This window comes from Sciurus carolinensis, chromosome 17, assembly GCF_902686445.1.
Source record: "Sciurus carolinensis chromosome 17, mSciCar1.2, whole genome shotgun sequence".
NCBI classification, from domain to species: Eukaryota; Metazoa; Chordata; class Mammalia; order Rodentia; family Sciuridae; genus Sciurus; species Sciurus carolinensis.
In genome coordinates this window covers 18,955,180-18,978,311 of record NC_062229.1, presented here as the reverse complement: position 1 = coordinate 18,978,311, position 23,132 = coordinate 18,955,180, and the positions used below count along the sequence as shown (strand labels likewise).

General features: G+C 39.7%; 1 protein-coding gene across 1 annotated transcript; it reads right to left on the bottom strand.

Annotated features, from left to right (window-relative positions):
- Positions 1–17,979: 17,979 nt before the first annotated feature.
- On the bottom strand, positions 17,980–18,945 carry LOC124968198 (olfactory receptor 7C2-like). Its single transcript, XM_047530491.1, has one exon. The coding sequence runs from the start codon at positions 18,943–18,945 to the stop codon at positions 17,980–17,982; it is 966 nt and encodes a 321-aa protein (XP_047386447.1).
- Positions 18,946–23,132: the final 4,187 nt, after the last annotated feature.

Genomic DNA, 23,132 nt, shown 5'->3' with positions numbered 1-23,132 from the left:
CCTTCTCTAAAATAGACCATATATTATGCCACAAAGCTAATGTCAGCAAATACAAGAAGATAGAGACACTACCTTGTATTCTATCAGATCATAATGGATTGAAGTTACAAATTAATGAAAGAGTAAAAAACAGAAACTACTCCAACACCTGGAGATTAAACAATATGCTATTATATGATGAATGGATAACAGAAGATATTAGGAAGGAAATTAAAAAATTCTTAGAGGTAAATGAGAACAAACAAAGATCATATCAAAATCTCTGGGACACTATGAAAGCAGTACTTAGAGGAAAATTTATTTCATGGAGCGCATTTAATAAAAGAAGTAAAACTCAACAAATCAACGACCTAACACTACAGCTCAAAGCCCTAGAAAAAGAAGAACAGACCAACACCAAAAGTAGTAGAAGACAGGAAATACTTAAACTCAGAGCTGAAATCAATGAAATTGAAACAAAAGAAACAATACAAAAAATTGACAAAATAAATAGTTGGTTCTTCGAAAAAATAAACAAAATTGATAAACCTTTAGCTACACTAACAAAGAGAAGATGAGAGAAATCCCAAATCACTAAAATTCGGAATGAACAAGGAAATATCACAACAGACACGACTGAAATACAAAACATAATTAGAAGCTATTTTGAAAATCTATACTCCAACAAAATAGAAAATTTCGAAGACATCAACAGGTTTCTAGAGACATATGAATTGCCTAAACTGAACAAGGAGGACATACACAATTTAAATAGACCAATTTCAAGTAATGAAATAGAAGAAGTCATCAAAAGTCTACCAACAAAGAAAAGTCCAGGACCAGATGGGTTCTCAGCTGAGTTCTACAAAACCTTTAAAGAAGAGCTCATTCCAATACTTCTCAAAGTATTCCATAAAATAGAAGAGGAGTGAACCCTCCCAAATTCATTCTATGAAGCCAATATTTCCCTGATACCTAAACCAGACAGAGACACATTGAGGAAAGAAAATTTCAGACCAATATCCTTAATGAACATTGACGCAAAAATTCTCAACAAAATTTTAGCAAATCGCATACAAAAACATATTAAAAAGATAGTGCACCATGATCAAATGGGTTTCATCCTAGGGATGCAAGGTTGGTTCAACATCAGGAAATCAATAAATGTCATTCACCATATCAAAAGACTTAAAGTCAAGAATCACATGATTATTTCAATAGATGCAGAGAAAGCATTTGATAAAATACAGCACCCCTTCATGCTCAAAACACTAGAAAAAATAGGGATAATGGGAAAGTTTCTTAACATGGTAAAGGCCATCTATGCTAAGCCCATGGATAATATCATTCTAAATGGTGAAAAACTGAAAGCATTCCCTCTAAAAACTGGAACAAGGCAGAGATGCCCTCTTTCACCACTTCTTTTTAATATCGTCCTTGAAACTCTAGCCAGAGCAATTAGACAGACCAAAGAAATTAAAGGGATACGAATAGGAAAAGAAGAACTCAAACTATCCCTATTTGCTGATGATATGATTATATACTTAGAGGAACCAGGAAATTCCACCAGAAAACTTTTAGATCTCATTAGTGAATTCAGTAAAGTAGCAGGATATAAGATCAATGCACATAAATCTAAGACATTTTTATACATAAGCAATGAATCTTCAGAAAGAGAAATTAGGAAAACTACCCCATTCACAGTAGCTTCGAAAAAAATAAAATACTTAGGAATCAATCTCACAAAAGAGGTGAAAGACCTCTACAATGAGAACTACAGAACACTAAGGAAAGAAATTAAAGAAAATCTTAGAAGATGGAAAGATCTCCCATGTTCTTGGATAGGAAGAATTATTATTGTCAAAATGGCCATACTACCAAAAGTGCTATACAGATTCAATGCAATTCCAATTAAAATCCCAATGATGTACCTTACAGAAATAGAGCAAGCAATTATGAAATTCATCTGGAAGAATAAAAAACCCAGAATAGCTAAAGCAATCCTTGGCAGAAAGAGTGAAGCAGGGGGTATCGCAATCCCAGATCTTCAACTCTACTACAAAGCAATAGTAACAAAAACGGCATGGTATTGGTACCAAAATAGAAAGGTGGATCAATGGTACAGAATAGAGGACACGGATACGAACCCAAATAAATACAATTTTCTCATACTAGACAAAGGGATCAAAAATATGCAATGGAGAAAAGATAGCATCTTCAACAAATGGTGCTGGGAGAATTGGAAATCCATATGCAACAGAATGAAACCAAACCCATATCTCTCACCATGCACGAAACTAAACTCAAAATGGATTAAGGATCTCGGAATCAGACCAGAGACCTTGCATCTTATAGAAGAAAAAGTAGGTCCAGAGCTTCAACATGTCGGCTTAGGACCAGACTTCCTCAACAGGACTCCCATAGCACAAGAAATAAAAGCAAGAATTAATAACTGGGATAGATTCAAACTAAAAAGCTTTCTCTCAGCAAAGGAAACTATCAGCAATGAGAAGAAAGAGCCTACAGAGTGGGAGAAAATCTTTGCCAATCATACTTCAGATAGAGGCCTAATCTCCAGAATCTATAAAGAACTCAAAAAACTCTACACCAAGAATGTAAATAATCCAATCTGACAAATGGGCTAAGGAAATGAATAGACACTTCACAGAAGAAGATCTACAAGCAATCAACAAACATATGGAAAAATGTTCAACATCTCTAGTAATAAGAGAAATGCAAATCAAAACCACCCTAAGATTCCATCTCACCCCAATTAGAATGGCGATTATCAAGAATACAAGCAACAACAGGTGTTGGCGAGGATGTGGCGAGGAAGGTACACTCATACATTGCTGGTGGGGCTGCAAATTGGTGCAGCCACTCTGGAAAGCAGTATGGAGATTCCTTAGAAAACTTGGAATGGAACCACCATTTGACCCAGCTATCCCACTCCTTGGCCTATACCCAAAGGACTTAAAATCAGCATATTACAGAGATACAGCCACATCAATGTTCATAGCTGCTCAGTTCACAATAGCCAGATTGTGGAACCAACCTAGATGTCCTTCAATTGATGAATGGATAAAGAAACTGTGGTATATATATACAATGGAATATTACTCAGCCATAAAGAATGATAAAATTATGGCATTTGCAGGCAAATGGTTGAAACTAGAGAATATCATGCTAAGTGAGATAAGCCAATCTCAAAAAACAAAGGAAGAATGATATCACTAATAAGTGGATGATGACACATAATGGGGGGTGGGAGGGGTTAGTTTTAGGGTTAGAGTTGGGTTTAGGGAGGGGGGCAGGAATGGAGGAAGGAAGGACTGTATAGAGGGAAAAGAGGGGTGGGAGCGGTGGGGGGGAAGGGAAAAAATAACAGAATGAATCAAACAACATTACTCTACATAAATTTATGATTACACAAATGGTATGCCTTTACGCCATGTACAGAGAAACAACATGTATCCCATTTGTTTACAATAAAAAAAAAAGAAATGATACATGTCTGAGGTGATAATTAAGTTGAAATTCATTTAAACATTGCAAAATGTATACATGTATTGAAACATCAGCATTTACCTCATTGATATGTACATATATATTTATCATTTCCAGTTTTATATGTTTAAAAATAAATTTAATTTTAGAAGTTAAAAAAAAAAAAAGAATGATTGTCCTGGTGATATAACTCAAACATGGCAGTAGGAAGGTCAGAGTTCCTCAGAACTGGGTTCCAGCAGAGAAAAGAAGCTTTTTCATTTGAAATTACTTACACTGAGGTATGGACATTTGTATTTCTATTGACACATGATACTGCCATATGTTTATGGGGTACAGTGTGATATCTCCATGCGTGTGTGAAACATATACTGATCAAATCAAGGCAATTGTCATTTCCATCTCCTGAAACATTTATCATTACTTTTCATGGGACACCTCACTTTCTCTCTTCAAGTTTTCTAAAATTATATAATCAATTGTTATGAATTATGGCCCTCTATGAGCTGTAGAGCTTTATAAATCATTTCTCTTATAAAACTGAATTTCATGCCCTCTACCCAACATCCTCCTCACCCCACCTGAGTTCTAGGGACCACTGTTGTACTCTCAACTCCTGTGACATCAACTTCACCCCCATCCTCACGTGAGCAAGAACTTGCAGTCTTTGCTTTCTGTTCTTTTGGACTGACATATATCAGAAGTGATGGGATGTGTACTTCTAGTGTTGAGTTAATGTTGTCTGAAAAATTCATATACAACAACATTTCTTAGAGGGAGTGGAAAAATTCACCCTATCATATCAAATTACTGTGCTTCCCATCACAGGTTCTTCAAATTCAGAAAAGGCTCTTTCCCAACTTTGAAGACAAATGCTTCAACCTGTTGTTGGAAAGAACTTTTTTCCTCAGGGAATATTTGTCAAATGTAGTGAAAATGGCAGGGCAGAGAGTTAAATGTAAAATGGAATCAAGAACAGGAAATACAAAGTTTTAATATGAATAAAAGATTTTGAGCTGGAAAAGAAATTTGGAGTAATTTATGCTGATATTAATAACAACAGACATAAAGAGGCACAGGAGCTGACTGCACAGACTGCTGTAAGTGAGGGGCTCTCTCACTGCAATGTCCCCACCTGGGCCACCATGGCTGGTCCTGTGAGCACTGTGCTGCCTCCTACCTGCTCCCACATCAGCACCCCAGGCGTGGTGAGCTCCTGCTCTTCCTTCCCTGGGTGATGAGGGTCAGCTCAGCTCTGATGAAGGACAGGAGCTGGTGTCAGGGAGGACGGCTCTTCAAGGTCCAGGTGAAGTCACTCATTCCTGGCAGAGCTGAGCTGTGGCTGAGTGGATCACGGGGCATATTTACTATTTCCAAGACCTCAGAGGTTGACTTCTCATGAATGCTCATTAAATTAATTATTGCATTGTTACTCAATCGACTTTTCATAAGTGAGAAAACCAAACTAGGAAGGTAATTGTGCATGCCGTCAATTTTACATCCCTGGGGACCATCTATTTTGCCAGATATGCACATTCTTTCTCCCCGGGGTTTCTGGCTCATGGTGTTGCTTACTCCCTGGACTTGATCTCAATGGATGATTGTCTTTCCCCATGAACATTTCCTCAAGAAGTGATTCGGAGCGTGTCTGTCACAAACAAGAGCAGACATCTTTCCAAGCCCACAAATAGCTTTCCTAGAACTCACACACACTTTGTCACAGCTTCTGTTCTCACCACCTAGGGACAGTGTAGCAATGTTTCAGCTGTGTTGTTAGAGATGTATGAGAAGAACTTGTGCAGGCAGGCATCTGCATGAATCCACAACTTCCTTTACAAGCTCACATCAAGTCCATTGTTTGGTCCTCAATATTCCAAGTCAGAGATTGAGGACCATCTTTAACAAATTATAAGGTATGCCTTTTACAGGTCAAGTCAAACATTACTAGAAACCAGTTCAGAACAATAGTACACCAAGCATGACTTTCATGTCCTGGAGTTTAGCATGAAGGAGTAGGCAGCAGGTGAGGCCTTCAGAAGATGCTACATCCTGTGGGGATCCCAGTGCTCAGGTGTTCGAGAATTGCAGCACTTACCTGGTTCACGCTGTATTCCTGGGTTTGCTTCCCATTCTCTTCCTCTCAAGAGGGGTGCCATTCCTCACTCTCATGACATGTAGGCATCAGCCTCTAAAAAGGTGTATTATAGGAAACAGCCCTGTGAAATCCTATTTTGGAGCCAAACAAAGAACATCAGTGTAGTTTTGAGGACAAGGTGCAGCGATTTCTGTTTGAAAACCATGTGGCTAAGTGTTTTCATTGTCTACGTACATGGAATGATTTTTTCTTGAGGACTGGTATGTGCTGATCTTAACCATGTCCTTTAACTTGTTATTAATACACTCTCTCATTCTTCTTCAGAATGTGGTAGATCATTCTATGAAATCTGGGCTCCACTTTCACCTTTGGGAAAGGACACACATTCCATTATTTTCATTTGTAAAACTGTCTTTGGGAAAAGAAGCAGGAGAGAAATTAGAAAAGAAGGCCAAATGTCTTAGGTAGACTCCCACACGGCCCTGGGACTCTGACACTTTCTGTAAGTGATGCTGGGTTTTTGAATGTAATCACTGAACAGACTTTTCTTCTTCGAAGATCATTCAGGAATGACATGATCAGACTAGTGGAGGAGTTAACAACTTCATCATACCACTGAAACCAAGTAGAGACAACTCTCTACAAACCATAAAATCCCAGAGAACATCCAGAACAATAGAGTGTAGGTGGAAGAAAAAAAAAAAAAAAAGAAGAGGGTACTATTTACATGGAAAGGATTGCTGATGATATTGACATACTTAAAATGCCAACAGAGGCTGGGAACAAAGAAAAGCAGAGACTACTGGGATGGTATTAAGGCAATGTTCATTGGGTGAGAACTTCTCACCAGAAGGGAAGATCTACCGTGTGGCTCCCTATGCCCACGCGTTTCAGGGTTTCTACACACCTGGTCCATACTGTGTTCTTGGACCCAATTGCCATTCTCCTCTTCCTAGGAATGAAGCCATCCCTTGTTCACACTTGGTACAGAGACACCAGTCTCTACAAAGTCATACTATAAGAAACAGACTGTTGAAATCTAATGGCAAACTCAAAGAAAGAAAATCATGATAGAACTTCAGAGAGTGCAATATTCAGTGACCCTGTTTGGGAGCAATGTGGCCAAGTCTTTTTATTGTTCATGTATCTTGAATGGTTGCTCTAGTGAGAACTCGTATGTGCTCATTTTAGCAATGTCCTGAGTATTGTAGCACATAGTCCCCCTTCTCCTTTCTGTTGTAGTAGAGCACAGGTCCAAGTCTGTAGTTCTACCTTAACAGCTGTGCAAGGTCCTAAGGTCCATCACTGTCATGTTCATACATGATTTGGTTTAAAGGATTAGGAAGTGAATAAAAATGGAGGAAGGCATTCCTCAGGTGACTGGGAGGGTGTGACTTTAATTGTTATTGATGCTAGGTTTTTGAGTGGAGGAATCACTGGACAGCCTTTAATTTTGTGAATACCTTTCAGGCATTACATCATCAAGGTGGTGTAGCAGGAGACCCCCAGCTTCAACAGCTCAGCCAAGCCAGGTGGAGACTATGATCTCCAAAACAGGAAAACCCAGGGTGGAACCAAGAGCCCATTAAGAATTTGGAACCACATGGTGGGTAAAAAAAGAAGAGTGTTTATTTAGAAAGGATAATGGAAATGCCAGCAGATGGCTAGAAACCAAGAAGAAAAGTAGAGGGTATTGATTTCACTCATGTAGTAGGACACATGGTGATTGATAGCAGCCTGCCCCACAGAGAACATCAGTACCTTCAGCCCATGACATCACCAATGACTATTTCCCTTGGAGAACTCCAGAGAGGGAGATGTGGCTCCAAGGTTCTCTTCTCCTCAGGAATTGACTGCTTTGGATTCACTTTGGAAAAGATGTCATATCATTCCACACCCTGCAGAGTCTTGACTCCTATGCTGTTACTGCTGTCCACTAGAATTCCATTGTCCAAACCCTGCCCTGTGGCTGACCTGGGCATGACTACATTTCAGGTACTGTACTCTATTCATGAGGAGGTAGTGTGCACTCACATATCCAGAGCTGAGATATCACTGCATGTGACCATATGCTGGACAGTGGGTCAGTTTCTGCAGTGAGATATTCCCCAGGGGATCCCAAAGCTTCTTCAAAGTTGTGGAGGAGGCCTGGGTCCTCCAGTCCTGGATCATTGACTGCTTCTGAACATCCACATCTGGCACAGTGTTACCAATGTGTCAGTGGAGGTGGCTGCATCCTGCACCAGCACCATTACTATTCTGGATTCCGGAGCTGTATGCCCTCCATATATGCCTATGATTCAGGTCTCAGGTACATGACCACTACCCATGTTCTCCTCATCTGACATCCATCCATTGTCACCATGAGTCAAACCATAAGCCAGATCAGTGCCAAGAGGATTATGCTCAACACTAACACCATGGTTCAGAGGTATCAGGTCTTTGCTAGATTCTCTAGGGAGAGACATGGTGGAAGGTTGTGGCAGATGGAAGCTACTCAGCACATGGTAACTGGGAAGCAGAGAGAGAACGGGAGCATGAAGAGGACAAGGAGAGGATGAACACTTTGAGATCACACCCCAGTGACCTACTTCCTTCACTAGGTCCCACTTCCAAGTAGCCCATTCATTAATCAACTGTTTTAGTTAGCTTTATTGCTGCTCTGAGTCGAAGAGCTGACAAGATTAGTTTTAGAGAAAGAAAATTTATGATTTCAGAGGTGTCAGGCCAAAGACAGCAGCTTCATTGCCCTGGGCCCAAGGTGTGGTGGAATACCATGGCAGAAGAGTGTGATGGAGGAAAGTGGCTCACGACATGGCATTAAGTAGCAGAGAGAGAGAGAGTCCTGCTCATCAAAAGCAAAATATGTGCCCTAAAGCCACACCTCCAATGACTCATCTTCTCCAGCCACACCCTACCTGCCTACAGAACCTCTCTGTTAGTTCCCACTAGGGGATTAATGCCCTGAGTATATTCAAACTGTCACAACCCAATCATTTCACCTCTAAACTTTCTTGCATTTTCTGACATGTGAGTCATTGGGGCCAACATATCGCTAAACCAGAACATCCAGTGATGAGGTCAGAGCTCCCACAACCAGATGCTGACTAATAGCTGTACCTCTGAACCTTGCTGCACTGGGGATCCTGCTTCCAATACATGTACTTCTGGGGATACTGCAGATGCAAACCATAACAACACCTCACACCCTCCTGAAGGAACACAGCTAAGAAGACAGCTTGATTTTATCCCAGTGATACCCATTCTGGACTACGAGTCTTCTCAACTATAACATAATTAACCGGTGCTCTTTTAATTAACCAAGCTTTTCATTGGTTCCAGCAGCAAGAGGAAATGTCCATACCTGGCAATCCCCATGTTCTTGTTTTAAGCTGGTCAGCCACTACCCCTGGCCAACTCATGGTGTCTATGAAGCAGAGTTGAGAAGGCATGTTGGAATGGTAGTTCAGATGTGCTTTTCACAAGGATAAATTGGGTAAGGTAGTTTTTAAGCAAAGGAGCACAATGGACCATTTTTTATCTTTTTATGAAACTATGTATAAATCTGTATTCATTTAGACTTTATGAATTTGTCTTTTCTCTAAATACATCAATTCAGAATATGAATAGAATATGAAAATACAAATTCAATAAAATCAAAAGTTATATTAGTGGTATAAAAATAAGTGCAGAAGAAAAAGATTTTGAAATAAAGGTCGCTCAGATTTTTTAAAAGTAATTGGATCAAAATAAAGTAGATTACTGCTTTAATGCCCAAAATAAGGAAGTTGTAGGAAAGATCTTCAACTGTACTGGGCTGTAGAAGACAGTGTCAATGAACACTCTGAGCATACTCAGGTGGAAGAAAAGGAAATAAGTAGAACTGAGAACATAACAGATTAATTCTATTTTGTTAAATAAACAGGAAAGAAAAAAACAAATGGAATCCTAGGGAATGTATTTAGAACATGTTATGCATTATAAAACAGAACCTTGTAGATGTATACACTGCTTAGTCAATTAGAGTAAAAATACATATTATGCTATATGATCCAATGAGGTGAGCCAAAAATAGAGAAAGAATCAATGCAAGGAGCTCATGCCTCACTGATCGTGTCTGTCAAGCCATCACCTGTCACCTGAATGTGTGCCACCATGCTGACTGTACTTCAGTAAAGCAGGAATGCAGAATAACACAAAATCACGAAAAGGTGCTCATCTTCCCTAAGGATCCAAGGCAGTGCTGTGGTTTGGATATGAGGTATCTCCCAGAGACCAGGTGTGGGACAAGGCAGAAATGTTCAGAGCTGAAGTGAGTAGGTCACAGAGCTGTAACCCAATGGGTGAATTGTCCCTTAAATGGATCAACCGGGTGATACTGTAGGCAGGTAGGGTGTGGTGGAGGAACTAGGTCATCAGGGGCATGCCTTTGGGTTTGTACTTTGCTCCTGGGAGTGGAGCTCTCTCTGCTTCCTGGTTACCCTGCTTTGAGCTGATTTCCTCCTGCTCACCCATCTCCATGATGTCTGGCCTCATCTCAGGCCCAGAGGTGTGGAGTCAGCTGTCCATTGACTGAAACTCTGAAAGTGAGAGCCAAAATAAACTCATCCTTCTCTAAATATTCTTGTCAGTACTTTAGTTCAGAGCAAGGAAAAGCTGACTAAATCAGGAATTGAAATTAGAATACAGTTGTGCCTGTATAACAGCATTTTGGTCCCTCACGAACCTCACTTAAGATGGTGATCTCATGAGTTTGCATCCCCTGGTGACACCACGCCAACATTAAATTGTGTATGTAGCTATGATAAAGGAGCAGGACTGTCCTCCCCACATCTCTCTTGCTTCCCGTCTCTCCATGTGATCTCTCCCACTTGGGTGTGCTCCTGGCACAGCTCCAGCCAGTAGAATGAGATGAAGTCAGAGGCTCTCTCACCAGAGCTGGAGTCATGCCAATTGGACTTGATAGACTCCAAACTGTGAGAATAAAGAACTTCTTTTTTTTTTTTTCTTCTTAAACCAAAAATTTTATTGGAACAATTAAATAAGGATGTACTGTATTTGTTTTATCTTGTAAACAGAATACAACTTCTCCCTTGATCCACTCAGTCTATGTATGCAAAACTAGCTAGTCTTCCTGATATCATGTTCTCTTTTTTTTTTTAATTTTTTTAATTTTTTTACATTTACATAGGGTAATGATGTTTATTTTATTTTTCCCCTCCCCCCACCCCTCCCACCCCTCTTTTCCCTCTACACAGTCCTTCTTTCCTTCATTCTTGCCGCTGTCCTTAGCCTAACTCTAAACCTAACCCTAAACCTAATGCTAGCCCCTCCCACCCCCCATTATATATCCTCATCCGCTTATCAGCGAGATCATTCGACCTTTAGTTTTTTGAGATTGGCTTATCTCACTTAGCATGATATTCTCCAATTTCGACCATTTGCCTACAAATGCCATAATTTTATCATTCTTCATTGCGGAGTAATATTCCATTGTATAAATATGCCACAGTTTCTTTATCCATTCATCAACTGAAGGGCATCTAGGTTGGTTCCACAATCTGGCTATGGTGAATTGAGCAGCAATGAACATTGATGTGGCTGTATGTATGCTGATTTTAAGTCCCTTGGGTATAGGCCAAGGAGTGGGATAGCTGGGTCAAATGGTGTTTCCATTCCAAGCTTTCTGAGGAATCTCCACACTGCTTTCCAGAGTGGCTGCACTAATTTGCAACCCCACCAGCAATGTATGAGTGTTCCTTTTTCACCACATCCTCGCCAACACCTATTGTTGCTTGTATTCTTGATAATCGCCATTCTAATTGGGGTGAGATGAAATCTTAGGGTAGTTTTGATTTGCATTTCCCTTATTACTAGGGATGTTGAACATTTTTTCATATATCTGTTGATTACTTGTACATCTTCTTCTGTGAAGTGTCTGTTCATTTCCTTAGCCCATTTGTTGACTGGATTATTTGTATTCTTCGTGTAGAGTTTTTTGAGTTCTTTATAGATTCTGGAAATTAGCACTCTATCTGAGGTATGGTTGGCAAAGATATTCTCCCACTCTGTAGGCTCTCTCTTCACATTTCTGATAGTTTCCTTTGCTGAGAGAAAGCTTTTAAGTTTGTATCTATCCCAGTTGTTGATTCTTGCTTTTATTTCTTGTGCTATGGGAGTCCTGTTAAGGAAATCTGATCCTGAGCCAACAAGTTGAAGATTTGGACCTACTTTTTCTTCTATAAGATGCAGGGTCTCTGGTCTGATTCCGAGGTCCTTGATCCATTTTGAGTTGAGTTTTGTGTAGGGTGAGAGATAGGGGTTTAATTTCAATCTATTGCATATGGTTTTCCAGTTTTCCCAGCACCATTTGTTGAAGAGGCTATCTTTTCTCCATTGCATATTGTTGGAACCTTTGTCTAGTATGAGAAAATTGTATTTATTTGGGTTTGTGTCCATGTCCTCTATTCTGTACCATTGATCTACCTGTCTATTTTGGTACCAATACCATGCCGTTTTTGTTACTATTGCTTTGTAGTAGAGTTGAAGATCTGGTATTGCAATACCCCCTGCTTCGCTCTTGCTACTGAGGATTGCTTTAGCTATTCTAGTTTTTTTATTCTTCCAGATGAATTTCATAATTGCTTGCTCTATTTCTGCAAGGTACATCATTGGGATTTTAATTGGAATTGCATTGAATCTGTATAGCACTTTAGGTAGTATAGCCATTTTGACGATATTAATTCTGCGTATCCAGGAACATGGGAGATCTTTCCATCTTCTAAGGTTTTCTTGAATTTCTTTCTTTAGTGTTCTGTAGTTCTCATTGTAGAGGTCTTTCACCTCTTTTGTGAGATTGATTCCCAAGTATTTTATTTTTTTCGATGCTATTGTGAATGGGGTAGTTTTCCTAATTTCTCTTTCTGAAGATTCATCACTTATGTATAAAAATGCATTGGATTTATGAGCATTGATCTTGTAACCTGCTACTTTACTAAATTCACTTATGAGTTCTAAAAGTTTTCTGGTGGAATTTCCCGGTTCCTCTAAATATATAATCATGTCATCAGCGAACAGGGATAGTTTGAGTTCTTCTTTTCCTATTCGTATCCCTTTAATTTCTTTGGTTTGTCTGATTGCTCTGGCTAGAGTCTCAAGGACGATGTTGAATAGAAGGGGTGAAAGAGGGCATCCCTGCCTTGTTCCAGTTTTTAGGGGGAACGCTTTCAGTTTTTCACCATTTAGAATGATATTAGCCATGGGCTTAGCGTAGATTGCCTTTATAATGTTTAGGAATGTTCCCACTACCCCAATTTTTTCTAGTGTTTTGAGCATGAAGGGATGCTGTATTTTATCAAATGCTTTTTCTGCATCTATTGAAATAATCATGTGATTCTTAACTTTAAGTCTGTTGATATGGTGAATGACATTTATTGATTTCCGAATGTTGAACCAACCTTGCATCCCTGGGATAAAACCCACTTGATCGTGGTGCACTATCTTTTTGATATATATTTGTATGCGATTTGCTAAAATTTTGTTGAGAATTTTTGCATCGATATTCATTAAGGATATTGGTCTGAAATTTTCTTTCCTCGATGTGTCTCTGTCTGGTTTAGGTATCAGGGTGATATTGGCTTCATAGAACGAGTTTGGTAGGGTTCCCTCCTCTTCTATTTCATGGAATACTTTGAGAAGTATTGGAATGAGCTCTTCTTTAAAGGTTTTGTAGAACTCGGCTGAGAACCCATCTGGTCCTGGACTTTTCTTTGTTGGTAGGCTTTTGATGACCTCTTCTATTTCATTGCTTGAAATTGGTTTATTTAAGTTGTCTATGTCCTCCTCGTTCAGTTTAGGTAGTTCATATGTCTCTAGAAATTTGTTGATGTCTTTGAGGTTTTCTGTTTTGTTGGAGTATAGATTTTCGAAATAGCTTCTAATTATGTTTTGTATTTCACTCGTGTCTGTTGTGATGTTTCCTTGTTCATTCCGTATTTTAGTAATTTGAGTTTTCTCCCTCTTTCTCTTTGTTAGTGTGGCTAAGGTTTTATCAATTTTATTTATTTTTTCAAAGAACCAACTATTTATTTTGTTAATTTTTCCAATTGTTTCTTTTGTTTCGATTTCGTTGATTTTGGCTCTGATTTTAACTATTTCCTGTCTTCTACTACTTTTGGTATTGGTCTGCTCTTCTTTTTCTAGTGCTTTGAGCTGTAGTGTTAAGTCGTTTATTTGTTGATTTCTACTTCTTTTTTTGAATGCACCCCATGAAATAAATCTTCCTCTAAGTACTGCTTTCATAGTGTCCCAGAGATTTTGATATGATGTGTCTTTGTTCTCGTTTACTTCTAAGAATTTTTTTATTTCCCTCCTGATGTCTTCTGTTATCCATTCATCATATAATAGTGTATTATTTAATCTCCAGGTATTGGAGAAGTTTCTGTTTTTTATTCTGTCATTTATTTCTAATTTCAATCCATTATAATCTGATAGAGTACAAGGTATTATCTCTATCTTCTTGTATTTGCTAACAGTAGCTTTGTGGCATAAAATATGGTCTATTTTAGAGAAGGATCCATGTGCTGCTGAGAAGAAAGTGTATTCGTTCTTTGTTGGATGGTATATTCTATATATGTCCGTTAAGTCTAAATTGTTGATTGTGTTATTGAGATCTATAGTTTCTTTATTCAATTTTTGTTTGGACGATCTATCCAGTGGTGAGAGAGGTGTGTTAAAATCGCCTAGTATTATTTTGTTGTGGTCTATTTGAATTCTGTAATTGAGAAGGATTTGTTTGATGTACGTGGATGAGCCAATGTTCGGGGCATAGATATTTATGATTGTTATGTCTTGCTGATTTATGCTTCCCTTAAGCAGCATGTAATGTCCTTCTTTATCCCTTCTGACTAGTTTTGGTTTGAAGTTCACATTATCTGAAATGAGGATGGATACTCCAGCTTTTTTGCTGTGTCCGTGTGCATGGTATGTTTTTCCCCATCCTTTCACCTTTAGTCTATGGGTGTCTCTTTCTATGAGGTGAGTCTCTTGCAGGCAGCATATTGTTGGATTTTTCTTTTTAATCCAATCTGCCAGTCTGTGTCTTTTGATTGATGAATTCAGGCCATTAACATTCAGGGTTATTATTGTGATATGATTTGTATTCCCAGTCATTTGACTCATATTTGTTTTTGACATGATTTGGTTTCTCCTTTATTTGGCTATTCCTTTAGGCTAGCGCCTCCTGTTGCTGATTTGCATCGTTGTTTTTCATCTCTTCCTCATGGAACATTTTGCTGAGAATGTTCTGTAATGCTGGCTTTCTTTTTGTAAATTCCTTTAGCTTTTGTTTATCATGGAAGGATCTTATTTCATCGTCAAATTTGAAGGTAAGTTTTGCTGGGTATAAGATTCTTGGTTGGCATCCGTTTTCTTTCAGGGCTTGGTATATGTTGTTCCAGGCCCTTCTAGCTTTTAGGGTCTGGATTGAAAAATCTGCTGATATTCTTATTGGCTTCCCTCTGAATGTAATTTGATTCTTTTCTTTCGCGGCCTTTAAAATTCTGTCTTTATTTTGTATGTTAGGTATTTTCATAATAATGTGCCTTGGTGTGGGTCTGTTGTAATTTTGTATGTTTGGAGTTCTATAAGCCTCTTGTACTTGGTTTTCCATTTCATTCTTCAGATTTGGGAAATTTTCTGTTATTATTTCATTGAATAGATTGTTCATTCCTTTGGTTTGTTTCTCTAAGCCTTCCTCAATCCCAATAATTCTTAAATTTGGCCTTTTCATGATATCCCATAATTCTTGTAGATTCTGTTCATGATTTCTTACCATCTTTTCTGTTTGGCCAACTTTGCTTTCAAGATTAAATAATTTGTCTTCAATGTCTGAGGTTCTGTCTTCCAGGTGTTCTATCCTATTAGTTATGCTTTCTATGGAGTTTTTAACTTGGTTTATTTTTTCCTTCATTTCAAGGATTTCAGTTTGTTTTTTTTTCAGTATCTCTAACTCTTTATTGAAATGATCTCTTGCTTCCCGTATTTGGTCTTTTAACTGTTGATTGGTGCGATCATTTAATGCCTGCATTTGCTCTTTCATCTCCTCCTTCAATGCCTGCATTTGCTCTTTCATCTCCTCATTAGCTTCCCTGATCGTTTTAATTACGTACATTCTGAACTCCCTTTCTGACATTTCTTCTGCTGTGCTGTCATTGGGTTTTATTGATGTAGTATCTAGGTTTGTTTGGGACATTTTCTTCCCTTGTTTTCTCATATTGGTCAGTTGTCAGTGGGACCCTGGGATATTGCAGTTTTCCGCTACTGGCTTATAGTGTTCCGGTAGATTTCCAGTGTATCACCTCCCAGCCTTCAGTAGCCTGATGTCTTGGAGGAATCTGATAAAGCAGCGCATCCGAAGAAAACTGCCCCTAGCCCCCTACTGGTTCCACGGTTTGGAACTGGCTCTGTGCGGAAATGCTCTCACTGTGGGCCTGCGCCGTGCAGCTGGTCGTGTGGGAGGAGCCCACTGCCGGAGTGTGGAAGGCTACCTTGGGAAGACTCTAGCTGCCCTGCCCGGCTCCAATAAGCCACCTCTATCTGGGCCTGCCACCCGGACTGAGCTTTACCCAGTGGGCAGACTCACCCGTGGCTCTATTTCAGTCCGAGTCTCTCAATGCCTCCCTTTCTTAACTCCAGGGTTCTGGAGCGACTAGGGGTGCAGTCTCCCTCTAGGCCACCATCTTGAATCGCCCCGTGAAGAGAGCCTGCAGACGGAGTGGGCAGAGCCGCCTGAAGAGGTCTCTGGCTGCCCTGCCCTAATCCCAGAGGCTGTTTGCGGATTGCGGCTCTCCGCTGGTTCGTTGCTAGAGTACACTGCGCTGCAGGGGCTCCGGGACTCGGAGCTTGTTCTGGTCAGAAAGGCTCTCACTAGCGGGCCAGTTCCGTTCCGAGAACCTGGAGAAGCTGGCTGTGTGGGCGGGGCCCACCGCCGGAGTGTGCAGGGCTGCCTGTGGATGACTCTAGCTGCCCTGCCCGGCTCCGATAAGCCACCTCTATCTGGGCCTGCCACCCGGGCCGAGCTTTTCCCAGTGGGCAGACTCACCCGTGGCTCTATTTCAGTCCGAGTCTCTCAATGCCACCCCTTCTTAACGCCAGGGTTCTGGAGCGACTGGGGGTGCAGTCTCCCTCTAGGCCGCCATCTTGGATCGCCTAAAGAACTTCCATCTCTGGCATTTTGTTAGAGTAATGCAAATGGACTAATATGTCACATAAAGGAGATATTGGGAAACAGTGATGTGATGTGTATAAAACATGGAAATACTGCTGTCACCTACTGAGTGCTGTTGTTATTAATATCAGCATTTATTACTCTGAATTTATTCTCCAGCTCAAATCTTTTAGTCAGTTTAAAACTTGGTATTTTCTGTTGTAGATTTTATTTTATATTTAACCATCTGTCCTGCTAATTTCACAACATTTGACAAATATTCACTGAGAAAAAGTCATTTCCAATGATAGGATGAGGCATTGTGATTGCAAACGTGGGAAAGATGCATTTCTGAAATTTGAGGAATTGGTAGAGAGGATGAGTAGAAAAATTCAATATAGTTGGTGTGATGGGAAGTACAGTAATGTGATATAATGGGGTTAATTTATTCAAACCCTTTTAGACAACATTCCTGTAAATGAGTTTTCAAGACAGCATTCATTCAGTACTGTAGGTACACATCACATAATTTTGAGGATATATGTCAGTCCCAAAGACCATAAGCAAGAGCTGCAAGTTCTTGCTCATATGAGGAAGCACATGAAGTTAATGTGACAGAAGTTGAGAGTAGCACAGTGGTCCCCAGAACTCAGGTGGAGTGATGGGGAGGTTGGGTAGAGGGTGTGAAGTCAAGTTTCATGATTGAAATGATTTTTAAAGCTCTACAGCATTATAGAGGAAAATTGTTCATAGCAATTGATTTTAAAACTTTAGAAAACTAGAAGAGAAGAAAGTGGGACACCCTGGTGAAAGAAATGATAAATGTTTGAGTAGATGGAAATGCCAATTGCCTTGATTTGATCAGTATATGTGTCACACATGCATGGAGATATCACACTGTGCCCAATCAATGTATGCCAGTATCATGTATCAATAAAAATACAAACGTCCATACCTCAGTGTAAGTAATTGCAAATGAAAAAGCCCAGTTGTATTTATACAAAATTACAATGTCTGCTAAGATAGGGTACAGGTGATCTAATAGGTTGCATTATGAACAGACCTTAGGTGGGAATGAGCCCAAAGGAATATGCAAAGAATGAGTGTCTTAAAATACATGAAGCAGAGGTAGCCACAGTGTTGGATGGAGAGGGTGAGGCTCTCTATTCTCCAGTATGGCACATACTGTGACTCATAGGAGACATGCATCCATACTCTCTCTGAGAGGCACCATCTTGCTGAGGACTCTCCCCAGGGCCACCTTGATGTCCCTGTTCCTCAGACTATAGATGAAAGCGTTCAGCATGGGGGTGACCATGGTGTACATCACTGAGTCTATCACACTTATCCTTGAAGGCAGTGTGGCTACAGAACTGAGTTTGACTGCAAGGCCAGTGCCATAGAACAAGGAGATCACCAAGAGGTGAGACCCACAGGTGGAAAAGGCTTTGTACTTGCCTCTGTCCGATGAGATCGTCAGGATGGAGGAGAAAATCTGAGAATAGGAGAGGAGGATGCCAGTGAGAGGGAAAACACTGAGGACAATTGTCACTGAGTGCATCACAATGTTATTGATGAGAGTGTCAGAGCAGGTGAGCTTCAGAACATGAGTAAGATCACAGAAAAAATGAGGTATCTCCATGTTTGAGCAGAATGACTGCCTCAGGATGGTCATGGATTCTGGAAGGGCACCCAGGACACTGATCAACCAGGACCTCAGAGTCATGATCAGACAGAGTCGTGGGTTCATGATGGCCATGTAATGCAGGGGGTGACAGGTGGCCACAAAGCGGTCATAGGCCATCACTGTCAGGAGCATATTGTCCTGGCATCCAAACACAACAATAAAAAAATAAATCTGTGAGATGCAGCCTGCAAAGGTGATAACTCTGCTCTGCGTCTGGATGTTCCTCAGAGCCTTGGGGATGGTGGTGGAGGTGAAACCAATGTCATCCAAGGACAGGTTGGAGAGGAAGGTGTACATGGGCATGTGTAGGCAGGAGTCTGAGATGGTGGCCAGGATGATGAGCAGGTTCCCCAGCACAGTGACCAGGTACATGGATAGGAGCAGACCAAAAAGGAGGGACTGCAGGTCAGAGTCATCTGTGAATCCCAGTAGGATGAAGTTTCCAGTTCCTGTTTGGTTTCCTCTTTCCATGGGGTTTCTGGGATTCTCAAGAAGGAGGGAACAGAAACTCAATCTTCACTCTGAGAAGGCATTCCCAGGATGCCCCCAGTATCTTTTTTTGAAACCTCGGATCTCAAAAACTCAAATATTTTGTCTTATCTTTGTGTGTTTTTGGTGGGAATTTGAAATTACTATGTTTAACTCCAGGCAAACTGGGTCTGTGTCAGTGGTTCTCAAATGGTGTTCCTGGAACAGCCACCTGGGTGTCACCTGGAAACTTGGTGGGAATGTGCATCTTCAGGCCTACAGAACCACCTGAACCTCACATTCTGGGTCTGGAGCCCCCTCTTGGTTGTTAAGCCCTCTTGGGATTCTGATGTGCATGCCTGTTTGTAGGTTCCAGCTCTAGTGCTTGCTGCATCCCTGGCACTCAGTCCTCCCTCAGCGGTCCTGGTGGCTGCTCTGGTCTGTTCATCCTACTGCACGTGGGCAAGTGAGCTCTCTACCTCCAGGCAGGAGCATCAGTGAGTAGAGGACTCTTTATTGTATAATGCTGCTTCTCTGAAATTTCTACATGTCCTATCTTGTGGGCCTTTAGTGCTCCTTCTGCTAGAAATATCAAGCACCACTGTGAGTGTTCATCACTTCCATTTCACTTTTATTATTTTTATTTGTTTATTAGTGCATTATAGTCATATGTAATATTGGGTTTCATTTTGGCATAATCATCTAAGCAGGGAGTATAATTCGCTTCACTCCAGTCCTCTGTCCTACCACTTTCGCCAGATGGATTTGCCAAACGCAGCATTCCTAATCCATGTGTGGTGGTGCACACCTGCAATCCCAGTGACTCAGGAGACTGAGGAGGCAGTATTACCAATTTGAGGTCAGCCTCAGAAACAGAGCAAGGACCTAAGCAACTTAGCAGGAACCTCTTTAAAGAAAAAGAAAGAAAGAAAAGGAAAGGTCTGGGGATGTATCTCAGTGCTAAACTATCCTTGAGTTAAATCCCTAGTACCAAAGTAAATATACAAACAAACAAGTAAATATAGAAATTCCAGGGTTTCTAAATATAAAAGTGAATCTTATGCATATTTTTCATCATCTGACACCACATTAAAATATTTAAGCTCATGGAAATGGCTCTTTCGACCTTGCCCACTTTGGCAATTTATATTCTTTCTAAGATTTCTTTTTGACAAATATAGCTTGAATGTATTTTCATTTTACATTTTCTCTTCTGAGGATACCTCATAAGTGACCTCTGTAAACCTTAAAAATTCAGGTATTTCCTGTGTCATATGTATATAAATAACTGATTAAATAGGGTCATTTGTCAGGCTCTCAGATCCAGATTAAAAAAAATCTGTCTTCATTGTATATTTAAAAGATGAATGGAATTTTTAGCTGGTATTCTTTCTTCCTAATTTTGCTCCTGTTACCAGTTTATTTTCATAATTGAATTTTAAAATAAGCACCTTTGGAAGCAAAAAAAGAAGTTGATAAGAGATCCCTTAAAATTTGAATTAATTTGGAGTAGCTGATATCATTACAATGTTCCTATTCTCATTCCAGGGGCGGAATTTCCCTCTAGACTTTTCAGTCCCTTTTTGGGTAACCTTTCCTGAAGTTTTCTTCTCAATAAAATGTAAATTTCCTTCTTTTTTGTTAGTAACATTTGATTTGTTTTAGGCTTAATGTTGTTAAGAATGATTGTACTAATGATATACCTCCAGTATTGCACTCATATTCAGAAAACTTTTGATTTTTAAGTTTGATGAGGTGTCATGGAACTTTTCTAGATTTTCTCACAAATGCTGTGATTTCTTCTAAGAGTCCAATTTGATCATAAAATTTAAATTTATAACATATCTCTTTTGGCCTCACTGTAGTGTCTTGAAATTCCAGATCTTTGTAAGATATGTAATTTTCTTAATTCCTTCCTTTCTTTCAAGGAAATAACCCTAGGGTGTTGTCCTTTAGTGTGATGTTCATTCTCATTCTAAATTGTTCACATTGAATATGTTCTGTTTATTCTTGTAAATGTGAATTATTCACCCTTAGGTTCTTCAGAGGGGATTTTTTTTATTATTATTTTTTTATTGTAAACAAATGGGATACATGTTGTTTCTCTGTCTGTACATGGCGTAAAGGCATACCATTTGTGTAATCATAAATTTACATAGGGTAATGTTGTTTGATTCATTCTGCCATTATTCCCTTCCCCCCCTCCCCTCCCACCCTTCCCCTCCATCTGCACAGTCCTTCCTTCCTCCATTACTGCCCCCCTCCCTAAACCCAACTCCAACCCCAACACTAACCCTTCCCACCCCCCATTATGTGTCATCATTCACTTATTAGCAATATCATTCTTCCTTTGGTTTTTTGAGATTGGCTTATCTCACTTAGCATGATATTCTCCAGTTTCATCCATTTGCCTGCAAATGCCATAATTTTATCATTATTTATGGCTGAGTAATATTCCATTGTATATATATACCACATTTTCTTTATCCATTCATCAATTGAAGGACATCTAGGTTGGTTCCACAATCTGGCTATTGTGAACTGAGCAGCTATGAACATTGATGTGGCTGTATCTCTGTAATATGCTGATTTTAAGTCCTTTGGGTATAGGCCAAGGAGTGGGATAGCTGGGTCAAATGGTGTTTCCATTCCAAGTTTTCTAAGGAATCTCCACACTGCTTTCCAGAGTGGCTGCACTAATTTGCAGCCCCACCAGCAATGTAAGAGTGTACCTTTCTCCCCACATCCTCGCCAACACCTGTTGTTGCTTGTATTCTTGATAATTGCCATTCTAATTGGGGTGAGATGGAATCTTAGGGTGGTTTTGATTTGCATTTCTCTTATTACTAGAGATGTTGAACATTTTTCCATATGTTTGTTGATTGCTTGTATATCTTCTTCTGTGAAGTGTCTATTCATTTCCTTAGCCCATTTGTCAGTTGGATTATTTACATTCTTGGTGTAGAGTTTTTTGAGTTCTTTATAGATTCTGGAGATTAGCACTCTATCTGAAGTATGATTGGCAAAGATTTTCTCCCACTCTGTAGGCTCTTTCTTTGCAATGCTGATAGTTTCCTTTGCTGAGAGAAAGCTTTTTAGTTTGAATCTATCCCAGTTATTAATTCTTGCTTTTATTTCTTGTGCTATGGGAGTCCTGTTGAGGAAGTCTGGTCCTAAGTCGACATGTTGAAGCTCTGGACCTACTTTTTCTTCTATAAGATGCAAGGTCTCTGGTCTGATTCCGAGATCCTTAATCCATTTCGAGTTTAGTTTCGTGCATGGTGAGAGATATGGGTTTAGTTTCATTCTGTTGCATATGGATTTCCAATTCTCCCAGCACCATTTATTGAAGAGGCTATCTTTTCTCCATTGCATATTTTTGGCCCCTTTGTCTAGTATGAGAAAATTGTATTTATTTGGGTTTGTGTCCGTGTCCTCTATTCTGTACCATTGATCCACCTTTCTATTTTGGTACCAATACCATGCCGTTTTTGTTACTATTGCTTTGTAGTAGAGTTGAAGATCTGGTATTGCGATACCCCCTGCTTCACTCTTTCTGCCAAGGATTGCTTTAGCTATTCTGGGTTTTTTATTCTTCCAGATGAATTTCATAATTGCTTGCTCTATTTCTGTAAGGTACATCATTGGGATTTTAATTGGAATTGTATTGAATCTGTATAGCACTTTTGGTAGTATGGCCATTTTGACAATATTAATTCTTCCTATCCAAGAACATGGGAGATCTTTCCATCTTCTAAGGTTTTCTTGAATTTCTTTCTTTAGTGTTCTGTAGTTCTCATTGTAGAGGTCTTTCACCTCTTTTGTGAGATTGATTCCCAAATACTTTATTTTTTTCAAAGCTATTGTGAATGGGGTAGTTTTCCTAATTTCTCTTTCTGAAGATTCATTGCTTATGTATAAAAATGCCTTAGATTTATGTGCATTGATCTTATATCCCGCTACTTTACTGAATTCACTTATGAGATCTAAAAGTTTTCTGGTGGAATTTCCTGGTTCCTCTAAGTATACCATCATATCATCAGCAAATAGGGATAGTTTGAGTTCTTCTTTTCCTATTCGTATCCCTTTAATTTCTTTGGTCTCTCTAATTGCTCTGGCTAGAGTTTCAAGGATGATATTGAATAGAAGTGGTGAAAGAGGGCATCCCAGCCTTGTTCCAGTTTTTAGAG